Raw genomic sequence first — 24101 nt, 5'->3', positions numbered from 1 at the left:
TTACATGGAAGGTGAGTGCTTCTCCCCAAAGTCACCCAGGACTAGGAGCAGGAATTGAGACCTCTTGGTCCTGAAATCTATCTCTGTACCAGGTTATCCAAACATTTCCATGTGTCGGAAGTAACTGCTTTAAAAAAATACTCAGCATACATAAAGAAAGCTTAAATGCAGTCTCATCTGATCCTCCCATTTTACAGATGAGAAGACTGACATCTACAGGGTGAATTGGTCTCAGTAAGACGCATAGTTGTTAGGAGCTCCACTCACAACCAAACCATGCCCCGCTTTCATGAGCCTGTCCTGTCTCTCCAGTTTCCCAGGGACTCCTCCCCAGTGTTTGGCTTTAATCACATCAGTTAAAATGTCTAGGTTAATAGACAGCTCTTAAGAGCAGTTAGTTTGAGAATTTTAATCCTTTAAAATGTAACTACAGTTTTATTTTGGTTCAAAATTGACTTGAATTTTATAACCATCCTTGTACATTTACTGGAAAAATCTCAACAGTGTAGACTACTGAACACTCAGAGAACACAGTGTCTGAGGGGGAGAGGGAGGGGGCAGGGTGGGTGGTAAGGGAGGGGGTGAGAATATTAAAAAAAAAGAACACAGTGTCCATTCCTGGAGCATGTGTGTCATCTCAGGATCGTGTACATTAGTCACGTCTCCCGAGATCGCACACTGAAATGGCACTTTCTTCAGATTTAGTTGAAAGGAAAAATGTGACAAGTCTGTTTGTTGAATGCTTTAGAATTTTATACTTGATGTGGTCGGTAGTATTTACATAATTTTGACAGTGTTCAAAGACTGAATCTAATCTGAATTCTCCTCTGAGCTTCACCTCTCAAAGTCCTGTAGCAATGCACACATGGGGCAGTTAGCCAGGAAAGCAAATTGAGAATGTGCTGCCCAACTCTTCTCTACATAGGCACGCACACGGAGCAGGTGTGTACATGGCCAGCAATGTTTATTGGTCCTACAGATCTGCCAGGTACCAGGCACTGAGAAATGGTAAGACACATAGTTTCTGCCTTCAAAAGATCAATGAAGCCAGGGAGACAGGCATGTAAGTGGCTAGTTGTGAGAGAAGGTCATGTAGGGGTTGAGAGAGGGTGGTTGAGACTGGCAGAATGGCAGGGCCTTCTGGGGCTCATACAAAGGGAGTGCCAGTGTGCCCTGGGTGGGGCAGGAGTCAGAGATGGCTGCCTGGAGGAAGTGACATGTGAATCACATTTTGAAGGCCAGTAGGTCTCCAAGTGAAAGTTGTGCAGAAGGGACCAGCACACACAAAGGGATTGATGCTTGTGTGTATGTCGTCTCCCACTGGGACAGTGTTGGCCTAGGAACCCCTAAATATTTCATTCCTTTGTGTAAACATTGGCAATTTGGCTTCTTAGAGACCTTTGTGGAGCAGTTTTGACTTTTTTTTTTGGCAGTACTAGGGTTTAAACTCAGGGCCTCACACTTGGTAGGCAAGCGCTCTACCACTTGAGCCACTCCACCAGCTCTGTGTAGTAGTTTTAAAATACACATTTCCAAAAGCTCATTTTTCAATCTCAAAAGACTCAGATGTTCCCCAGAAAAGAGTTTCTCAGTGAAGAGGTTACATATCCTATGTTATGGAGAAAATGGGAAGATCACTCCTAACCCTAGAGGTCAAACCAGCTTCTTTGATTTTAGCCTGCACAAAGCCAGTGAAATTCTGCCCATCATAGATTTTCCAAAGAACTGTGTCTCAGACGAACCAACTCCAGCCCTGAATGGCTTTGAGCTCATTTCATTCTGAAAGTAATGGGTTCGTCTAGAAATGCCTTGGTAGAGCAGAGTATTTTATAGTGAGGTGTTTTGTATTTCACTGACTCTTCATGGGTAGAGTTAAGAGAGCCCTTGGCTAAACTGCAACCCAGAACAACAGGGATAGAGGAAATTAAATTATTTCATTATGGCTGGCCTACAATACAGATATCTGAACCAAGCCATATATTTGTGTATACACATACAGAATCCTGTATAGCAGTGAGCAGGGCAGACATTGTTGTCTGCATTTACAGATGAAGAAATTGATCCTCACAGTCATCAGATTTCAAAGGCAGAAGACACCTCAGAGGTCCTTTCATCCAACTTTCTCATTTTACCAAAAAATTCCCTGAGATCCAGGGAAGCAGACTGACTTACAGTTCCACAGAGCATAAACCAGGGCCAGGACTGCTCTTCTCATTTTGCTCACCCAGTTTTTCACTGCATCGTGCTGCCTTCGAGCTTCAGTGTGTTTCTTTAAGAGAAATTTTGTCAAGACTAGTCCTGTATGCTGCTTTATGAAATTGCATGTATAGAAAAAATCTCTTTTTTTGTACTTTTTTTATATGGAGATAAATACAGACAGATGTATAGATGGGAAGACACACAAACTATCCACGAATGTCTCTGGGGACGTGAGGGTAAAATTGCACACAGCAGTCTCAAAGGGGAATTCAACTTTATCTGCATAATTACATGGTTTTGATAAAAAGATCTGAGTTTAAAATGACTATAATAGCGACATTTGTTCATTTTGGTCAATGAGCTTGTAGATATTTATTATACTACTACTATTTTTGTGTTTTTTAAGTTAACAGTGAACATGGATATTAAAAATAAATTCCTACCCCTAGTATCATCATTTTATAAAATAAAGGCTATTTTAAAGAAATATGGTAGCAAATACTTGTAGTCCCAGCTACTCTGTAGATAGTGGTAGGAGGAACCTGAGTTTGAAGCCAGCCTAGGCAAAATCAGTGAAATTCTGCCTCAAAAACAAAATACAAACAAAAAGGGATGGGGGTGTAGCTCAAGTTATAGATAGAGCATAGAGGCCCTAGGTTCAATCCCCAGTACCTAGAAAAGGAGAGAGAGAGAGAGAGAGAGAGAGAGAGAGAGAGAGAGAGACAGAACAAGGAGGAGGAGGAGTGAGGAGAGGGGAGAGGAGAAGAAAAGTGGAAAGAAAACAAAAACGGAGGGCTGGGAATGTAGCTCAATGGTAGAGTACTTGCTTAGCATGTGCAAGGCCCTGTGTTCTATCCTCAGCATTGCAAAAAAGGAAAAAGAGCTGGTGCAATGACTTCTGCCTGTAATCACAGATACTTGGGAGATAGAGATTGGGAGAATGATAGTTTGATGGTAGTCTAGGCAAAAAGTTAGTAAGATTCCATCTCAACAACAAAAGCTGGGCATGGTGGCACATGCCTGTCATCAGCGTTATGTAGGAATGAAAGGAGAGAGAGAGTGAAGAGAAGATAAATGGTATGGAAGAAATGAAAAGGAAAGAAATGTAGTGTACAGGTCTTGTTTTTGGTGGTGAAGTTGAAGTCAATGCAAATCTTATCTGTGCTGTCTTTTTGTGTTATAGCACTAGCCAAATGTGTGTTATTTTCTCTGCACTGTGGCATCACCAGTTCTCTCCTGAACATTCTGAATCCTTTTAATAACTCTGGCAGGAAAGGCAAGCCACCTCTTGTCAGTTATAAAACCACTCGCTGCCCCTTTGGGCCTGCATGTTTCTCTGGCTCTGAGAACCAAACTCTGCCTGATAAGGAACCAGAAGGCTGGAGATTTGATACTACACTCACATCAACAGGAAGAAGGACCAGGAAAGAGGTTCTGGAAGCTCCTTTCAGCAAATGTCAAAACAGAGACAGGAATATTGTCCCCACAGTTAAAAGGCCCTCACTCAGGGCTCTATTCACTGGATGACCTCAGGTGCCTCATGCCACTTTTCTCTGTCTCATGCTTCTTATTATATGCTGGAACTGGTCTTATTTGCCTTCACTACCCACATTGCTATTCCGGAGATCAGATAGCCAATCAGGTAAAAGCACTTATTAACCCACCAACTAAAACCACAAAACAAAAGCGAGATAGCAGGGTTATTGTTGCCATTATGAATCATTCCAAGAGCTGTCAAAGTCACATGAATCATCCTATGATGATGTCATGGCGAAGGCCCAAGCATGGGTTAGCAGCATTGACCCGGTAATCTCGAAATTAGTCACAGAGGCCTAGCCAGTGATGAGCCAGTGGCACTGTTGTTACCCATGAAGAGAGCAGTACCAAAAAGTGTGCCATCTGCTTTCTCCCTGGAAAGGAGAAGGCTCCCCTGGTGAATGTTGGTGGGGATGTGTCCTGCCATAGCCACTATATCAGCCCCGAGGAGGGAGGAGTTGGGGTTCCAGTCCTAGCCCTCTTCTATCCAGGTGTGTGACTTGGGTTGACTCACGACTTACGCCAACTTCCCTGGCTTTCACTTTTTCCTCGTATAGGCTGAGTGGGTCGAATGATCTCTAACACCTCTTCCTGCTCTGAAACTCTGTGATAATTGTCAGAATTTGAACTTTAGGCCCCATGTAGCTGTGCCATCATCTCGCCAGCTCTGTAACCTGGCATTTAGGGGCTACTCCTTGGAGTTCATATGCTGACCTAGCTTCTGAGAGCATTCTAGTAGAGTCAAGAAATTTCCCTTTTAATTAACATGTAATAATGGTTCATATTTGTGGGCTATAGCACAGCATTTCAGCGATGTACGCAATGTGTGCTGATCAAATTAGGACAGTCATCATTTGCTTCTCCTTACTACTTTGCATTGGGTGTCTTTGAGTTCCTTCCTTCTAATTCTTAAAATATATAATAGGTAACTGTGAACCATAATCACCACGTGGAATGCTTGCAGAATATGCATGGAGGCCATGCTAAGCTTCTCAGAATCAATCCAAATCAAGCACTGGAGTTGAAAAATTAAGATCTAAGAGGCATTCAGCTCCCAGAAGATAGCAGAAGGGTAGGAGCTGGCAAAGACTGTCATTTGATTTGACCACGCTATAAGCCTGGAAGACATTCTCTTGCCTGGTCATGAGTCCCCTCGCCTGGATTATATTTTATATTTTAGCAGAACAGAAGAAATGGCATATTCCTTACTCAGCCTAGAAGGTGAACTGAGTTGAACTGGGAGTGGATTTAAATTCCTGAGCTGGTCATCTTGGAAGCCATGGTGCTTATCGTGAATGTGTTCAGTCTGGTTGGTTTAGGCACCACCATAATCTGGGCTGTGGTTCTTGGTTTCTGTTTCTGGGTGGCTGATCATTACCAGGGAAGAGGGGGTGGCTGAGTTGCACACATTCATGTTGTGGAACTTCAGCTGTATCCTCGTTGTTATTCCGCAGCTCCTTAAGTCTACGTTGACTCATCTGGCTCAGACAGCAGCTGTTGTCACTCTGTTCCCCTTGAGTCCCAACCCACCCCTGCTCCCTCCTCTCTCAGCAGTGTTCACCCTTTATTGTATTCCTCTTCTCTCCATATTTACATCTCTGTGTTTCCTGCCACCCATCTCCATCTATTTCTAAGAAAGATTCATCACTGAGCAGGACAATGAGAAGGATGTAATGGCAATGATAACGATGGTGGCAAAAATAATAGTAGCAATGGTCACTCCAGTGTGCTGGGAGCTGTGCAGAATAATTCATGCACCCTATCATCGACTCTCAGAAGAAGCCAGGAGCTTGGGTATGACCACTCACTTTCACCATGAGGACCCCAACGCTTAGAGAGAATGATTGGTGGCTTACAGCCACCAGCTTAAAAGTGGCCAAACTGGAAACCCAGGTTGGCACTAACTCTGAAGCCTGCGCCCTGCCCTGGGCAGTGGCCCTAACGGTGATGCATAGCACAACCACAGTGATATGGTGTGTGCCCCATTTGTATGATTGAACTGATGTTAACTCATTCTGCCCTGAATCTTAGCAGCAATCAGATTATCTCCAAGGACATGAGTGACAAATACCATTTCCTGTGTAAAGGACTATTTTTTAAAAGGGACGTATATGTTCAGAGGACAGAAAATGTCCTATTTCCAATAATCATCTCCCGAGTGCTATATCTGTGTAAACCTGGCAGTTTAGAGTGTTCTGACAGCTCTTTACTTCTATGGTCCCCCTACCATACATGAAAAGATCATGACTTCTTTTTATAATTAGGCACACTGAGGCTCAGAGAGGCAAAGTCTCACATAGCTGACAAGCACAGAGTTGAAACTAAAACCTATAATGCCTGTTTCCTGCCCCCAATTCAAACAGGACAGCCCAAAGCCCATAGGTGCTCTGTGTTCCCTTCCCCCCAACCCTCCACCCCTGCTAAAAAGGCTAAAGAACCATTGTACTTTTAATAGATATTTTTCTCTAGAAAGATAACAAATGCTTCACACAAAGCCAGTTCTTAGTGCAGCACAAGTGACCTATTAGGGTATCACAGTTAAGATTAGAAACATCCTGCCTTTGAAGGCCAAAGCACAGATTTTCCTGCTCACAGGAACACTGGGGTAGCCAGAGTTGGATCCCTGAACCTGTCAAAGGGTGTCCCAGTCCAACTCTTGTGAAGGCTTGTCCTTCCACACCCGTTTGCACCCTGGCCTGGTGTGGGGCTCTTATCCTCAGGGTGGAGGGGCACTCTGTTTCCTGAACCTTCAGGAAGCAGGTCTCCCTGGTTGGCAGATGCTCAGACCAAAGTTACTTCCTGAGTTTCCCCTGAAGGACCCCTTATCTTCGACAACTGGTCCTTGTGGTGAGTCCGCTCTACAGGGGGAACTGGAGGGTGCCAGGGCACCTCCAGTCAGAGAAAGTTGTAGAAAGTTGCTGTGGGAGTTAAATGCTGCTGGTTTAAGTAAGTTGGACTTCTTTTCAGCATTATTATTTTTGTAAAGAAATGCATCACTTCATATGCAGGAGAATCCTGGATTGATTAGGGAAGCTGGCTCAGGCACCCCTGTCTCCAGGCCAGTGTCTTCAGGGTTGACTTTATTCTCAAGCAGATACTCCATAAGTGGTGGCTTAACAAGTAGGTTGACTCTGGGTACGTTGATGTTCTGACAGCACCAACAGAATATCACAGAGTGTGCATCCAGTCACTGACCACCTGGGTCTGAGATGCTTTGCCTGGCCATAATTCCTATTTTACAGATAAAAAATGCTGAGGCCTGGAAACTTTAAGCGACTTTCTACTCACGTCACAGCTGGTAACAAGCAGATGGAAGCCAGGTCCCTGATGGCAGTTTATCCTCTAATTGCCTGCCAGGCCCAGCTAATGCACCTGCACCTGTATCACAGGGATAATAAAAGTCCAGAGCATTCATAAGTCTTTGGTCAGACTTCAGGGACAGCCCTCATTTGGTCCTTGCTTGCATTTGTTAAATTTCTTGAAAATTGTGTAGTGCAAGCCCTTCCTCCCATGTCCTGCTGTCTTGAGCTCGCCCCAGGCAGAATGGGCATCACTGTGTGTGCTGAGCTCTCTCTTGTAAGCTCAGGAATGCTCTTTCTCCATCTTCATGTCCATACCACCTGGGACTGCACAGATAATGACAGATGCTCAGCCCTTGTGAACTGAACAAATTCCTGAACACCCATTTGGCCCTTTGATGGGGTTTCTGTTTTAGAACAGAGGCCCCATGGACACAGAGTGTCTATCTTGGACACTGTCCTTTCCCTTTGGGACAGGATGGTCACATAACAAGTCTTGCTAAATTTCCAGCATCCCAATCTAACTAAAGGCACTCTCCCTCACTCCATATAGCAAATACTAATGCTTCATTGCATCCTGCTTGGTATTCTGAATAGAATGTGAATGAGCTTTGGGATCAACCAAGAGTGCTATCAAGCCAGGACAGCTGTCCCTCTCCTGTGGGAACAGTAGTCTGCACATCCTTTCCACACAATGGAATTAAACCACCAGGGACAGTTTTCATCTGCATGTCTTCCATTTCCCAGCATTGTAAGGGCACAGTTTTCCTTTATGTTGTATTTTAGTTTTAAAACCCCAAGGATAAATACTGCTTTAATTAAAAAAAAAACAACAAAACTTTCTAAGCAAGAGAGAACCAGAGTTTTTCATCTAACTAAACTCTGTGAATTCTTTATAACAATTAATGACTCAGAAATGAAATCTTGGGGCTTGGGGGGCAGGGAGCCTTCCAGAGGCCTGGATGGATCAGAACATCCACGGTATGTGGTGTTTCTTCTATGAGCGTGGATCAGCCTTAGGGTAGTTGTGTGACAGACATCTCATTCCGTGCCACTGTGTAAACCCACTGTGCTGCTCTCCCTTTTCTCTAGATCCCTGGTCTGACTATCTGACTCCAAATAGTGTGGCTACACATGGTTTAGGAGAGGAGAGGTGCACAGAATCCTACCCCACCCCCTCTCTAGACAAGGGGGCATCCCTGCTGTCATTCCAGAAAGGACCAGCATCTTTGCATTTCCCCAGTGCTGAATGAGTGCCTTGCATATGGGAAGTGCTTAGTCTTTGTCTGAATAGAGGGGCAAACCACAGATCAATGTGGGTGGGCGTGATGATCATTTAGTGATGAAGCAGATAGTCCTGGGGTTTAGTGAGGCTTTTCAGAGGCAAGGTGCTTCTTTCAGGCACTAGAAGCTGGATTGGATGACTTGGGTTTTCATTCAGGTTTTGCCACCACCAGAAAGGGGCAAGTCATTTTCTGTCAGTTAATGAGGAGGTTGGATGAGGTGATACCTGAGAGTCTGGTTTCTAAGCTTTCCCTACTCCAACACTTGGGTAGAGAAATCTGACTTTTAAAGGAGAGCTCAAGACCTCAGGGTTTTTCCTGCTCATGTAGAATTTGCCCCTGGCTAAGTCGTCTGAGGCTGTTCAGATGCCCACTCAGTTGGTCTGTGCCCCCAGAGCTTCTGAGGGCACCAGTTTATACCCACAAGGTCCAGTTGGCCCCACCACCACCACTGCCTCTTAGAATGGAAGCATCTTTTGCATCCAGGTGTCTGTTTGTGTCCTGTTGCTGTTGTATCAAATCACCACAAATGTAATAGCTTATAAGAACATAAATTTATTCTCTTATATTTCCAGAAATCCAAACTCAGTCTCACTGGACTACAGTCGAGGTGTCAGTAGGGCAGTTTTTTCTAGAAGCTCTACAGGAGAATCAGTTCCCTTGCCTTTTCTGGTTTCTAGAGGCTTCCTACATTTCCTTGGTTCATAGCCCCTTCCTGCATTTTCAAGGTCAGCAGTATAGAATCTTCTCTTGTCTCTGACCTCTGCTTCCATCCCTACAATCCTTTCTCTGATTCTGATCCTCTTGTCTCCACCTTTTAATGACTCTTGTGATTACATAGGCATACCTGGATAATTTCAGGATAATCTTCTCCTGGTCAAGACCCTTAATCACCTCTACAAAGTCCTCTTTACTATATAACACTCACAAGCCCTGCAGATTAGAATGTGGGCATCTTTGGTGGATCAGTATTTAAATATCCATTCCATTTTAAAACCTAGAATTAAACAGGGAAAAGCGTACTGAAACTCCTGTATTAGAATGGGCATTACAGGTAGTGCCCTAGGCAGGTGACTGTGTACTGCTTGTATGTTGACCTACACAACAGCAAAACCCATTTTCTCTCTGAGTCTGCTTTTAGAAGAGGTCAATGGCCTTTATCCACAGAAACGTATACTCACAAAAGAGGTGTCATATCTCACACCCGCCAGTTTCTGATAAGCCACAGTCTTAACTGCCTTCTTCCTTCTGTCCATAGCAATAACTGAGTGTCCCCAAGCACCCCCAAAGTGCAAGGCAGCATGCTGGAAAAAAGGCAAGGATCTCTAAGACATACTCCCTACTGTTGTGGAGCTTGATAGTTCACACAAATGGGAAAGAGTAAGTCATTCTTATCTGGCTCTGAAATATGTTTTGAACTTGGATCTGAATGTGGGTGTACCTGGTGTTCTGGGAACTCACATCAAACAAAACAGGGGAACAGTCCATGAAGACGTACTCTATGATCACTACATGTGTGTCACTATATGCATCTGAACTTCAGGCTATTAAGTCTTGTGGCTAAGAATTTTAGTTTTTTTTCTTTAATAGGATGATGTGTCTTTTCCTCATTAGCTAAGATTTTGGTTCAAAGGAGACATTCAGCTCTGATGACTCATGTGAAATCACTTGATAAAGTTGGGGACAATAAGAATTTTTTTTAGGCAAAATGGAAGTCAGGAAGAAAACTGGGTAGGCTTCTTATTTCCTACTGGGTCTGAATGAGCAAACTTCTAACCAGGCCATACTCTGAAAAGCACTTGTTTCCTGGTCCAACCTACAAAAATACCCAGCACGGTTGGCTTTCCTAGTTGGAGAGATTGCTCTTCTTTGCATGGCCCTTCAAAGTTGAAGGGAAGCAACAAGAGCTCCTTCCATCCCAGAACGCAAGTTGAGAAAATACAGCTGACTTCTTTGGGAAAAACAAAACTGACTTTGTTTTACTCTGGTCATGGAAACCAAATTGGCACCTCATTATCGCCTTGTTAGTAAGGACAATCTGTGATGGACAAACCTGGTAGGAAGGGTTGGCGCTGTGTGGGCAGGGTTTTGAGTTAAGCCTAATTGCTTTCCTAAAGCTGAGCTACTTAATACTACACAAGTCAAAAATCTACCATCAGGCTAGACCATTAATGAGTGCTTCCTCACTCTGCTGCTGCTGTGATTTGTAGTGGGCCACACTAGAGTCCCCAAAGCTTGACTACAATCAGCACAACTCCCTTCCTCTAGGGGGAAAAGCCTGTGATACACTTAACTCTCCCCTTACCTGATATCTTAAAATGCAGTCAGCTCTCAGAGTTCAGCAGTGCTGCTTTCTAACCATCAGAAAAACTTACAGAAAGTTTTTGATTTCTTGCACAAATGGGAAAGAGAAACAACATCTTTCTTATCTGGCTCTGAAATGTGTTTTATACTTGTATTAGAGTGTGGGTGTGCCTGACGTTCTGGGAACTCACTTCAAACAAAACAGGGAAGCAGCCCAGGAGGATGTACACAAAGGGGGCGGAGAAGCTGAGTACTCGAATTACCTGGTGCTTCTTCTCTGGTTAGGGTTTGAATCCCATGTGCTCACCACCAAAAGTGAGTGTTCATTAAGCAGGTCTCCATCTCTCTGAGCTGTAGGTTCTTACCCTGCAAAATCGATGAAAATTACCTGCCCCATGGGACCACTGGAGACCAAGTGGAATAACACAGGCTAAGCATGGTCACACAGGAGCATCACAGTAAATGCCAGCAATCTCTCTCACTCCCCTTCCTTCTACCACGTTTGCACCTCCTCTACTGCAAACCTGAACAGCTCCAAAGTGGGAGAGTGTGATATCTACACCCCACCCCCCCCACACACTCCACATCTTTATGTTTCCTCCTCACCAGTGCCTACTCCCAGCCTCTCTCTTTTTTGCTTTATTATTTTTAGACTTTTACTGCACAGTGCTGTGACAGTGGAGATCAGTGTGTCCCAGCTATGCATTCTCACCCTCCCTCTCCCTTCATAAGCATGATGGTGGTACAGCCTGGATGGTCCAAGGCAATTCTGACTTCCAATTTCACAGTTCCATTCATCCCATTCAAATGACCTGCGATTCCAATTCATCAACATCCCAAACACATTTTCTGATTACACCCACTTCCATAAGGTAATTTAAGACCCAGGAAATATGGTCTTACTCAAGGGCTTTGACTGTGGTAACCACACACACCAAACTCCCTGGGAAGGTCTGTCTCACTTCCAGATCATGCATTCTCATTGGTCCATAAAACTCCATAACCAACCAACAAGGGTCACATGAGAGGTACATGGCAGAGAGAACACCACCCACCTCCCCACCACCCCATAAGATTCTGTGAGAGCTGACCACTGTCTACTACCTCAAATTCAGACATTTCATTTGTAATTTTTCAGGTTATTCCATATACTACTTGGGTTTAAGGGCTGAGCTGTTATTCTTAGATGTGAAATGAGGACAAGGATAAAAATGCATTTGGCACACACAAAATACATATATTTATATACAGTCCATTCTGTGTGTAATTTTGAAGCCTGCTTTTTTTTTTTAAACTAACATTGGAGTATATGGATTTTCTCGTGTCATCAAAGTAATTCCTTTTTTGTTTTTGTAACCAGTGACAGTATTTCTCACTGACAATGATAGGGAAGGGTGGGGTGGTAAAAGCAGAGACCCAAGGGGAATTTAGCACAGGTGGGATGCTTTCCATCTTAGGCTTGATTCTGTGCACATTTTTGAATGTCTAACTATTACATAATAAAGTAGAAATTTAAACACCAATAGTAATTAGTTATTTAATATTTTGTTATGCAAATATATCATCATATACTCAGATGGAGCCCCATCTCCCCATTACTAGATATTTATAATTTTTGACTTTGGACTCTTAGATAATATAGTATTAAACATCTTCAGGTATCAAGTCTTGTCTTAGTGTAGGTTTATGGAATTGAATTGTTGAGTCAGACTATGACTGTACTGAATGCATATTGCCAGAACTACACTTTACCAAAGCTATGAGTTTAGACTACCCTTGACGTGTGTCTGTTGCACTTTTTCTCTCAACACTGAGGGCTGTCATTGTTTTTATAATATTGGCTATTTTGCTAGGCAAATATATGTTTCTAATAGTTTTAATTTGTATTTCTAATTACCAGGGAAACTCAACATCCCATCATATAATTTTCTCTTGGAGCTTTGGACTTTTTAAAACGTGTGAGCACAGGTGGTTGCACTCACCTATATGTAGGAGGGTCTTGTTTCTGTGGGAGAAAGGGCCACAGATAAAGAAACTGTCCTTTGCCCCCCTCACTGAAAACCAGCAATGCACTTAGACCTCTTGTCTTCCTGCAGCGCTGCCAAGCTTCTGGACAAGAATCCCTTCTCAGTCAGTAACCCGAACCCTCTGCTCCCTTCGCCTGCCAGCCTCCAGCTGGCCCAACTGCAAGCCCAGCTCACCCTCCACCGGCTGAAGTTGGCACAGACGGCTGTCACCAACAACACTGCAGCTGCCACAGTCTTGAACCAGGTCCTCTCCAAAGTGGCCATGTCCCAGCCTCTCTTCAACCAGTTGAGGCACCCGTCTGTGCTCAGTGCCCCCCATGGCCACACTGGGGTACCCCAACATGCTACAACTATACCCAGTGCCCGCTTTCCCTCCAGTGCAATTGCTTTTTCACCCCCCAGCCAGACACGAGGCCCCGGACCCTCTGTGAGCCTCCCCAGCCAGCCTCCCACTGCCATGGTAGTGCATCCTTTCAGTGGGGTGATGCCTCAGACCCCTGCCCAGCCAGCAGTCATTCTGGGCATTGGCAAGGCCGGGCCCACTCCAGCTACTGCGGGATTCTATGACTATGGCAAAACCAACACTAGCCAGGCCTATGGCTCTGAAACAGATGGTCAGCCTGGTTTTCTGCCTGCCTCAGTCTCTGCCTCCAGTAGTGTGACCTACGAAGGGCCCTACAGTCACACAGGGCAAGATGGCCAAGCAACCTTTTCCAAGGACTTCTACGGACCCAATGCCCAAGGGTCACACGTGGCAGGAGGATTTCCAGCCGAGCAGGTGGGAGGCATGAAAGGTGAGGTAGGGGCGCTGCTGCAAGGTGCAAACAGTCAGTGGGAGAGTGCCCCTGGAGTCTCTGGGCAAAGCAAGCCTGATCTTACAGCAGGTCCCAACCTGTGGCCTCCGCCCCCTAGCCAGTCCTATGATCTGTATGACCCCGAGGAGCCTACCTCTGACAGGACCCCTTCTTCCTTCGGGGGTCGGCTTAACAACAGCAAGCATGCTTTCAGCAGTGCCAGGCGGCGGGCCAGGGAGGAGCAGGTGATGCTGTCTGTGAGGCCTCTGCAGGCTCATGAGCTGAATGACTTTCATGGCGTGGTCCCACTCCACCTGCCACATGTCTGTAGCATGTGTGACAAGAAGGTGTTTGACTTGAAGGTGAGTTCTCCAAGACAGGTTGGCAGTCAGGTGGGCTTCCCCCTCACAACCCAACTCTCTCTATTCATGGCTGAGGAACAGAAGAACGTGTGGGAATTGGGGAACAGAATTTTGCCATCAGAACCTTTGACATTAAAACCCAAATGAATTTAAGAAATGTGTCAGGGTCTGTCCCTTGTTTTAAGTAAAGTAAAAGATTTCTTCCCCCACTAATACAGGAGAAATCAGGGGCCGAGGGGCATGGAAGACTCCTCCTAACTGTAGAGAAGGGCTCGGGAACTTGTCTCCTGCCTTCTTGTGGGAGGCCTTTTCCTCTGTGGTGGGCCTGCAAGATATTATTCTGCAGCACATATGTTGTGCTGAGTTTGAAAGGGAAAAAAGTGGAATTTTGGATCAGGGGGCAAGAGGGCAGTGCTCAGATGAGACCTACACAAACTATTATAGAGGCAGATTTTACAGGTGAGGCCTCTATATTAGTCACCTATCTAGAAAGTGACATAGTAGTGATTCAAACATGGGTCTGACCCTCCCTGAGCTTGCTCCTCTTAAGAGAGTTGTCCTCTCTCATCCAGAGCACAATAAAGTCCCTTCTTAGTGGGAGTCATACCACAGCTGTCATTTATCTCTGTTTGGGTCACACTACCCAGGTGCATCCCTGTGGCCCAGGGACACACCCTCTTACCTCAAGTTTAGGGTGGGGACTGGTTGACACCAGGAAGTGGTCTAGCTCTTTTCCTTTCATAGGCCTTTTCCTAGGGTTTTATAAATCACTGTAAGTCCACCATCCAGAGTCTACCAACTAGATCAGAAGTAGGTGGGGTCTGTCTGTGGAGAGGAGGATAGGGAGGTTGGAGGTGAGTGCAGGGGTCCACTGAGAGGGAGGAGGGAATCTGACTTTCAAGTCTGGGCAGCTGTCCAAGATGGGTGTGGGATGTGCAGATGAGGGGCTGATGGAGTGAGGAGGGAATGGGGAAGAGTGGGGAGGGAGAGGAGATGGAGATGTAACTGCAGGGTGGAAGCAGTCTCAGGGTGCTCCATGCTCCCTGCCTAGCTGCCTTCATCCTCTGCCTCCCCCATTTCTACTTTGGTTTCTTTTCTTTCTTTCTGACCTAGGACTGGGAGCTGCATGTGAAAGGGAAGCTGCATGCTCAGAAATGCCTGCTCTTCTCTGAAAAGTAAGTGCTGTCCACGAAAACAGTCCACACATACACTCCGCAAATGTTCATTGAGCATCTGTTTGCTTCATGCTCTGTGCTGGGTGCAGGGAAACTGCAAGAACCAGACTGGCAGACCCCTGTCCTCAAAGAGCTTACACTTAATGCAGGGAGACAGAAGATATATAAAATGAAAGAGCAAATGAGATAGAGATAGCATCCCCAGTGGTAAATGCTAAGCAGATAGCAACACTAGGGCAGGGGCGGGAAGTATATGTGCACGTGTGCTCCAGGGATGGTCCTCAAATTTTAAATAGGGCAGCTGGGAGAGACCTCACTGCGGAATTTCAGGAAGGCCTGCTGCCCAGGGGAAGCACATTCCTCACAGATGGAACAGGATTTGAAGGTTTAAATTCCCTAGCTGGTGTGGACCTGGGATCCAGGCAACATCCCTTGTGACCAGGGCAGAAAGAAGGGAGAGAAGCCAGAAAAGTATCAGGGCCCAGCCAGCCCTTGATTGTTGTGGGATTGGGAGCAAAGGAGTGATATGCTCAGGCCCCACTGAGTAGGACCCTGGCTGCCGTTCTGAGAACAGATGCCAGGGGCAAAGGCAGGCCCCAGAGGCCAGTGAGGAGGCAGAGAAGGGGGGCGTCTAGTCCCAGAGATATAGAGCAGACAACTGTTTTGAAGTGTGGTCAGAAGGCCTCCCTATTATTCACAGTAGCCAACAGATGGAAGCAACTGGATGTCCATCAACAGATGAATGAATAAACAAAATGTGGTCTACCCACACAATGGACTATTAACTCAGCCTTAAAAATGAAGGAGCGCTAGGACACGACTCAAATGGCAGAGTATGTGCCTAGCAAGCACAGGCCCTGAGTTCAACCCCGAGTACCACCAAAAAAAAGGGGAGGAAATTCTGACACATTAGTACAACATACTTGAGCTCTGAGGACATTGTGCTAAGTGAAATAAACCAGTGACAAAGAGACAAATGCTGTATAATTCCACTCCTATGAGGTATTTTGAGAGATCAAACTCACAGAGACAGGAAATAGATTGGTAGTTGCCAGGGGCTGGGAGCTGGATGGAGAGTTCAGTGGGTACAGAATTTTGTTTTGCAAGATAAAGAATTCTGTGGGTGGTGGTGGCTGCACAACAGTGCAGACACAGTTGATACCACTCAAGTGTATACTTAAAAATGGTTACGATGGTAAATTTTATGTCATGTGGATTTTAGCACAACTTAAAAATAATTTTTACAAAGGTCTATGTTTTCTGGCCCCTTTTTTCTTTATTGTGGTGAAATTCATATAAGACTCACCATTTTAACTTTTTTAAAGTTTACAATTCAGCAGTATTTAGTATACTTACAAGCCTGTACAAATACTACCACTATCTAGTTCTAAAACCTCTTTGTTACCCTCAAAGGAAACCTTGAACTCTTTAAGCAGTGTTTGCCATGCCCCTTCCCTCGGCCCCTGGGCACCACCAATGTGCTTTCTGTGTATGGATTTGCCTCTCCTGGACATTTCATGTAAATAGCATCATATACAATGTGGCCTTTTGTGACCATGTAAGCTTTTTAAGTGTGCCCTAATAGTTTGAAGGTTTACTTGTGTTGCAGCCCATCAGTTTTTTGATGGTAGAATAGTATTAGGTGTCCATGTATGTATATAACACATGTCACTTATCCATTCATCTTCTGATGGATATTTGGGCTATTTCTACCTTTGGTTATTGTGAATAATGCCGCTATGAGCAGTCATATATAAGCTTTTGTTTGAGCATCTGTTTGTTTGTTTTTTTTTATCTATTTGGTCTCTGTACCCAGGAGTGGAATTTTGGGGTCATATTTAGTAATTTTTTTCGTTTAACTTATTGGGGAACTGGTTTCTCTTCTCCCCCCCTCTGTAGTGCTGGCATCCGGTGTGTACTTGCATCAGCAGAGGGGACACTCTGCACCTCCCCCAACAGCACAACAGTTTATAATCCCACCGGGAATGAAGGTGAGTGGGGGAACCCCTCAGGTGAGCGGCTAGCAGCAGAGATCAGAAGCCCACAGGCCCCCTTGTGTCCTGTCTTTAAAAGCCAAGACTTCTCTGATGTGCCCTCCCTGTACATTTCTGAGGCAGGCAGAACCCAAGACACCACATGCGTTGGGCCTGTTGACTGCATCCGTCAGTATTCTCTGAGACGCTGTAGGCATGGCAACGTGCCCAGAGGTATAAACGTGCCAGTCACTAACACACATGTTAAGAAGAGTGTTTCAGTTTTTTCTTCCCGCCTATGTCCTAATGTAATGAGAACCTGGCTCATGGCCGGGTTCTCACCTGGTTTGTGTCATTTGTCACTCAGATTATGCCTCAAATCTTGGAACATCATATGCAACCATTCCAGCCAGGTCCTTTGCTCAGTCAAATCCCACATTTCCTTCGGCTTCCTCGGGAACAAATGTGAGTATAAAGAATTTTCTCCATTGTCATATCATCCCCAAAGACTTTGCGTCATCTGTCATCTGCTGTGTCTAGGGCCTAGAGGGGCAAAGAAGGCTGGGATGAAGCTGTCGCTTCATCTGAGTCATTTAGAAAAGCATCCCCAGGCAGAGGTAAGCAGTCATTTCTTCCAGTCCAACGTGTATCAAAACATATGAGTTGGGTGTGGTGGTTCATCCCTGGAATTCCAGCACTTCAGAGGCTGAGGCAAGAGGATTGAGAGTTTGAGGCCAGCCTGGGTTACATAGGGAGACCATGTTTCAAAAAAACAAAAGCAACATACAGGTGAAAAAGCTGACATAAATTTTTGAAATCGAAGGCATTCCAGCTTTCCAGTATTTGACACTGATTTAGAAAAAGAGTTTGAGCTTTTATGCTGGTTTAGTTTTTTTGTTTTGTTTCTGAGGCAGGGTCTCATGTAGCCCTGGCTAGCCTTAAATTTATGATTCTACCTCAGTCTCCCTGGTGCTGGAGTTACAGGTGTGTGCCACCAAACCTGGCTGATGGTGGTTTTTTCTTTTTAAAGAATTTTTGATGTTTTATTAAAGTAGACCAATTTCTATGAAAGGGTAATCTTGAAACGTAAGCCAGAAAGTGAAAGTGTGTTTGACAGTAAGGAATAACTGGGTTACTGACCTCTTGGGGGAAATGGTTAGCACTGTCTAATAATTTTTGTTTCCTAGTTTTAGTTTTGTTCTTCTCTCTACATAACCTGCATTTTAGTACCCCACAGCTCTTATTGCTTCAGCCCTCCTTTTTTCTGTTGGCTGCGACAACTCCCTTTCTCTCTTTAGTTTCCATGTTTTTTGATTTCCCACTGTCTGCAATCTCCCACCCTGGGCATGAGAAGGTGGCAGGGAGACAGGCAGACGGCTGTAAAACACAATGCACATGGCTGAGCCCTGCTAGAGGGCGCCTGGTGAGTGTTTCTGCCTCTGCCTGTGTTTTTCCAACTTGAGCTGAGAGCTGCTGTAGCCTCTTTTTCTCTTCTCACGCACCAGTGAGTGCACGAGCTCTCTAGGGCAGGCCTCCACGTGCTGCCCTCTCCACGTGTATGGGACATTTATGCAAAACATGGAAAGAGCAAGCTGTGAGGTGTAGTTTCTGGGTTCTGGGAAGTGAGTCAGGGATGAGGCAAGAAGGTTCGTGACCAGCTATGAGGCCAAACTCAGCCTGGATTTCTTCTTACTCATGTCTGCTCATATGTGATGTTGAGTGGGACAAGGGCTTTGAGAAAGAGCACCTATCTAGAAGCCCACATTTTGGTGAAAGAGAATTTGGTGGTTTCTCCTCTGCATTCTCACCATTCAGAGCCATGCCCAAGTCAATGACAGCCTTGGGTCAGTCCCAGGAGAGTGGAGTGGCTGGTTTCAGTGAAGCCAGTCTTTTGTCTTTAAAGTCAGGACCTCTGGTTACATCATGACTATCTCCCCCATCTCCTCCCCTTTTCCCCCACCGCTAGATGTTTCTATACACTGTGGGCCATAAGATACCTCTGTGCTCACACCCTGCTCTGGGGCCACCACTTCAGGCACTGAAGGGAGGCAACTGTGACCAAAATAGGGCAGGTGGTGACAGGTGGTCTGGGGCCAGAGCTTATGCACTGACTCCATCCTGGGGTCTGGGCACAAGATAGAGAGCTGGCATCAGCTGAACCCTTTATAAAGAGGGCTGGATATGGCGGAGAGAGAGGCAAGCAGGACAGCTCTGGGGTCTGTTCCAGGCCTCATCCCCTCTCCAGTGCAGATCAGAGGCTTTTCCCTATGGACTTGGACTCAACAGATCTAAGATCAAGTCCTAGTTCTGTTGCCCACAAGATAACATGGGTTTACTTCTTTGAGACTCTGTTCCTCAATCAAAAATAATTGCCCAAATAATGACTTTTGGGGGCATAATAAGTGACTGAATTTCCACCTGGCTTGTGCTATTTACTTCTTGATCATGCCTTAAATTCTGGAACATCTTATGCAGTCTCCTGGCACAGTCTTCAGGTTCACTGGCCAGAACCAGAGGCAGAGAGTGGGGCTCAGTATGGGCCACAGAGTGGTCCTGCCCTTGCGACGATCAAATGGATAATGTGTGGGACAATGATTTGGGAATGGTCCTGTACACAGGAAGTAAAAATGGTTGCTACTGAGTAATGAGACCTTTTAGCCAATTTAATTACAAAGAAAACCCATAACAGCCGGTCCTGTCTACTCCATGCAACTCTGGCATGGAGAGTCTCAGTATCATTGTTTCCTTCACATGAGTCTGCCTAATAGTACTTGTAGTCATTTCTGCTCTTCTTTAGCATTTCAAGGTTTCCGTGAAAGCACTTTAAGTTGCGTGTGTTTTAGGCAAGCATAAGCAATTTGATGATTCAAGTTAATGATGGTTTGTGACAATTCATGTTAATACCTAAAAGCTCTGAGTGCAACGTCCTCCAAATGCCTAGAAGTGGGGAGGTTATAGAAAACATTTTTCTTTCTCCACAGGGAAGCTAGCAGGAGATGGAGAGCCTCGGAGAGTACAGGATGATAATAACTAACATTTCTGTAGTACTCAATGTGTTCTTAGAATTTTTGTATCATATTAGCTCATTTAATCCACCCCATGAGGTGGGTACTCTTGTTATCTGCATTGCACAGTTGGGAAACTGAGGCCTAGCAACACTTTGTACCTGGCCTAAGGCCACAGAACTGGTAAATGGAGGTGGTTTGAACCCATGTAGCCTGGCTCTGGATGCCTCACTTTTCACCGCTGAGCTATTGTGCCCTCAATCAAGGACCTTGGGGGTCTTTTCCATGCTGTGATTCTTCTCCTTAGCTCCTCCTCTTCAGTTTTATTAAAGTTGTTTCTGAATATTACATTTCATCCTCAGTTTCCTCTTTTTGATTTTGCCTCAGCATTTTAAAGAGAGTAAGTTTTTAAATTTCTCTCGCGGTCTCCCCTGCTACTTAAAGGAGCAGGCTGCTGTCCCTGCTCCCTACTTCCACCCACAAAATGCCTAGGAGGAGCTAAGGCTACCTTGGAGAGGTGGCAGGGACTTCCCTAGCCTCAGCCAACCATGGAGCAAGCTGAAAAGGCCAGTCACTCAGGCATCCACATTTTTCTTCCCTGGGACAGCATCTCCCAAGATGAGCTGGCCATTTTGGGGCATTTCCTACTAGGCATTTGGAGCAGGTTCTGCGGCAGGGGAGAAGCACCATTTGAAGTTCTGTGAAGTCTTGTTGGTCACATGAACCTTCCCAAGAACAAAGCTTGCCCCAGTCCATTCCTACTGTTCCATTAGCTCAACGCTTATTCACATCCTTCTGTCAGATTCTGGTGCCCTCTTAGCTGTATCTGACAAACAGAATTGAAGGCAGATATATCTTCCTTTTGGAAAACCTGAAATGCAAAAATATTGACATTTGAAGACAAGCTGAGATACGATCTGCTCCTGAAAACAGCAGGCTCCTTTAGGTAGCAAGGGAGACCCCAAGAGAGACTTAAAAACTTACTCCCTTTAAAATGCTGAGGAACCATCAAAAAGGGGAAATTAAGGATGAAATGTAATATTCAGAAACAACTTTAATAAAACTAAGTAACTGCCAGGAAAAAAAAAAAAAGCATAACAACTTACTCCCTGCCTACAAATACTGACCTCCAAAGATCATATGCCTCAGAGGGTCACCACTCTTACCAAATAAGATGTAGCCAGGCTCCAATGAGCTGCTTTTTCACGTTATACATTTCTCTTGCTTTTTCGGCTTACAAATGCTTATTGTGAAAATTCAAACAGAAAAGAAACCCTTAACGAGGAGAGTAAAATTTCCCCTCAGAGATCCCATAAGGTCTTTGATGCTTTCTCTTCTGCAAGCGTATTATAATCTTGTGCCAGATCTTTTCTAGTTAATTCAACATTTTGTTGAGAAAAGCCAGGCGCAGGCAGAACTCGGCCACTGTGAGATCACTATTGTTTGTGAAGCAAAGAGCAGTCGCTGCCTCTGTAGCTAGCTGTTTTGAAGCAGGAGAACAAAGTGACACAGGGCTTAGGGAGTGAACAGACCCAAACTGCCACAAAGTCTAAAAAACAACCACAAAAGCCATCTGCCACCACCATGTGTCCTGCTGGCCACAGTTAGGCTGAATTTAAACTCGTCTTGTCTCTGATGGTGTCTGAGCCTTCCCTCTCCATGTTTATTTTTGACAGAGATGGGACAGTGCATTGACAGTTGTGTGCTGTGTTTGCTAGTGGCATGTAATTTGTGTATGTCCCCAACCTCATCCACCCCAGCCAGGGTCCCCAGAGATGGGTGTTCCCTTTCACTTAAACTGTCACCATGTGCCAGAAGCAGACACTCCTTTTCCCTGGCTGCCTGAGTCGTCATAAACAGGGTGGTCAAATTTCTGGAAGGGGCCGTCAGGACCTTCTCAGGCTGTAAATAGTTTCCTTGCGCTTGGATACGGTGTATTTTGCCTGTGACTGTCGCCATAAAACCGTCTTACAGTTTTCACAACCACCATGGGGTTTATTTAGTACCAGTGCCACGGCTGGGCCTCAATGGAGGAGACAATACACATCATTTTTATGGTTTCTGTCTCACCAGTACCTTGCACTCCAGGGACTTGTATAAATAAGGAAACTGAGGCTCAGGGAAACACAAATGTTTGTGGAAGGCAGAGGCTGAAGTCATAGGTTGTCTTTCAGATTGCTGGCTGTTTCTAGAATATTTGTCTGTCTGATCTGATCTTCCCAGTGTATGGCTCAGAGCACTCTGGTCTTCTGACTTCTTTGAGAAGTGCTCTGTGCCCGCCACAGGAGCCATCTTTGGCATTTTCAAAGACAGGGGGAGCCCTCTCTGGTGCCTTCCACCTGTAATCCTGCTACTCAGGAGACAGAGATCAGGAGGATCACGGTTCAAAGCCAGCCCAGGCAAATAGTTCTTGAGACCCTGTCTTGAAAAAAAATCCATCACTGAAAAGGGCTGGTGGAGTGGTTCAAGGTGTAGGTCCTGAGTTCAAACCCCCAGTATCACACACACACACACACACACACACACACACACACACACACAAAAGATGGGGGAGAGGTAGGAAACTTACATGGATTTTGTTTTCTGAGTTTTTCTTTTCCTTTTACAAATCTTCATTATTTTTCTTGTTGCGAAAGAAATGCAAACATGGTGTAAAAAAATTCTAATACTGAGAAAAATGTAAAAACCAGAAAATTCTACATCATAAACTGAAGGTAAACTTAATTTGCTACAACTGCTTATTCCTAGCTAGTGTATGTATGCATGTTTAATAAGTAAAAGGATTTTTTGTTGTTATTTGTTTGCAGAAATAAGTCAGTGCCATATAATGTTAACAATTTGGTCTTTTTATCTAACATAAGCTCTCAGTACAGATTTTATTTTATTATTATTTTTTTCCAGACAGGATATTGCTATGTAGCCCAGACTGGCCCAAGACTTGTGATCTTCTTGCCTCACCCTCTGAGTTCTGGGATTACAGACAGGTACTGCTACACTTGTCTGTCTCAGTATATATTTGAATTGATCTCTAGACAGCTTTCCAAATCAGAGCATAAAGCTCTCTTATTTTGTAATTTGTTTACTTCTATTCAAGCTGTGATTGATAGATTTTTCATTGAGACTGGAGTTTTACTCACAAACCTGCCAATATTTAGTTGATCACGGGTTAAGTTCCTTGTCTTCTCCCAGACTTTAGTGTGGAAGATTAAGACTCCACTCTGTAGCTGGAGGAAGCAGAGAGAGACTTCTCTTACCCACAGATCTATCTCTCAACCACATCCTTAGTGCAACTCTGAGTTATTCGAACTGGGCCTCTTCTTTGAACTCACGTACAAAGCCTGTTCCTGCCTGTGCCAAAGCACGCTGAAAGGTCTCAGAATCATTCATAGACAAATCTGTTTGCTCCTTTCACATGGGTGAGTTGAGAGGTCTGGGACCCAGCTTCTTGAACCATGAGAGCAGCATCTGGTTTTAAATGAGCAGTCCCAGCATGAGAAAACATACAGCCTAGGCCTCTGATCCCATGTGGGGGCATTCAAGGTTTGCTGGCCTGCAGGCAGACTGAAGTCTCCCCCAGCTGGGAAAGGATAATTGTCCCCTTAGATTGGTAATTAGGGCTTTGGTTACAACCCTGACACCTTAGCTCTTTTAGAGATCTGACCTTGGGCTGGCAAGTTTCAAGTGCACCTGTCACATTTGTTTCTCCTGGTTGCTCAGCAGACAGAGCAGGGCGGGTGGATATGAATTGAGCCTATCAGTGACTCACATGGAAAATTCAGGTTGGTGAGATTTTACCATTCTCTTTAAAGTCATCTACTCTTTGACTCCAGAGCACATCTTTTAAAATTGATTTTTGATGACTTTTAACGTTTTTCATACTCACAGAAAAGTTACACAAAAGGAATAAAGAGCCACTATACATCTCTTGCCCAGATTCAATATTTCTTAACATTCTGTCTCATTTGCTTTATCACTCTTGCTATATCTCCTACTATCATCTGTCTATCTGTCTACCTAGTCAGTTGTGCATTTTTTTCCCACAAATCTTTATTTTAGAACAGATTGAAGGTATTGTACCACTTCATTTGTAATTTCAACATGAATTTCTTAGGAACATGGACTTTCTCTTACAAAGTCACAGCAT

At 44.8% G+C, this 24101-nt stretch overlaps 1 protein-coding gene across 3 annotated transcripts in view; it reads left to right on the top strand.

Annotated features, from left to right (window-relative positions):
* The window catches only part of Rbm20 (RNA binding motif protein 20), a 181210-nt gene that overhangs the window by 115121 nt on the left and 41988 nt on the right, over nt 1-24101 (top strand). For all 3 annotated transcript variants that reach the window (XM_020171549.2, XM_074078332.1, XM_074078331.1), the window contains exons 2-5: nt 12718-13804; nt 14918-14979; nt 16879-16970; nt 17320-17417. In XM_020171549.2, coding sequence (XP_020027138.1) covers nt 12718-13804; nt 14918-14979; nt 16879-16970; nt 17320-17417 — 1339 coding nt within the window. The remainder of the gene's footprint in view (nt 1-12717; nt 13805-14917; nt 14980-16878; nt 16971-17319; nt 17418-24101) is intronic.

Source organism: Castor canadensis, chromosome 7, assembly GCF_047511655.1.
Source record: "Castor canadensis chromosome 7, mCasCan1.hap1v2, whole genome shotgun sequence".
Taxonomy (NCBI): domain Eukaryota; kingdom Metazoa; phylum Chordata; class Mammalia; order Rodentia; family Castoridae; genus Castor; species Castor canadensis.
The sequence above is the reverse complement of the archived record's forward strand: the minus strand, read 5'-3'. Positions and strand labels throughout refer to the sequence as shown.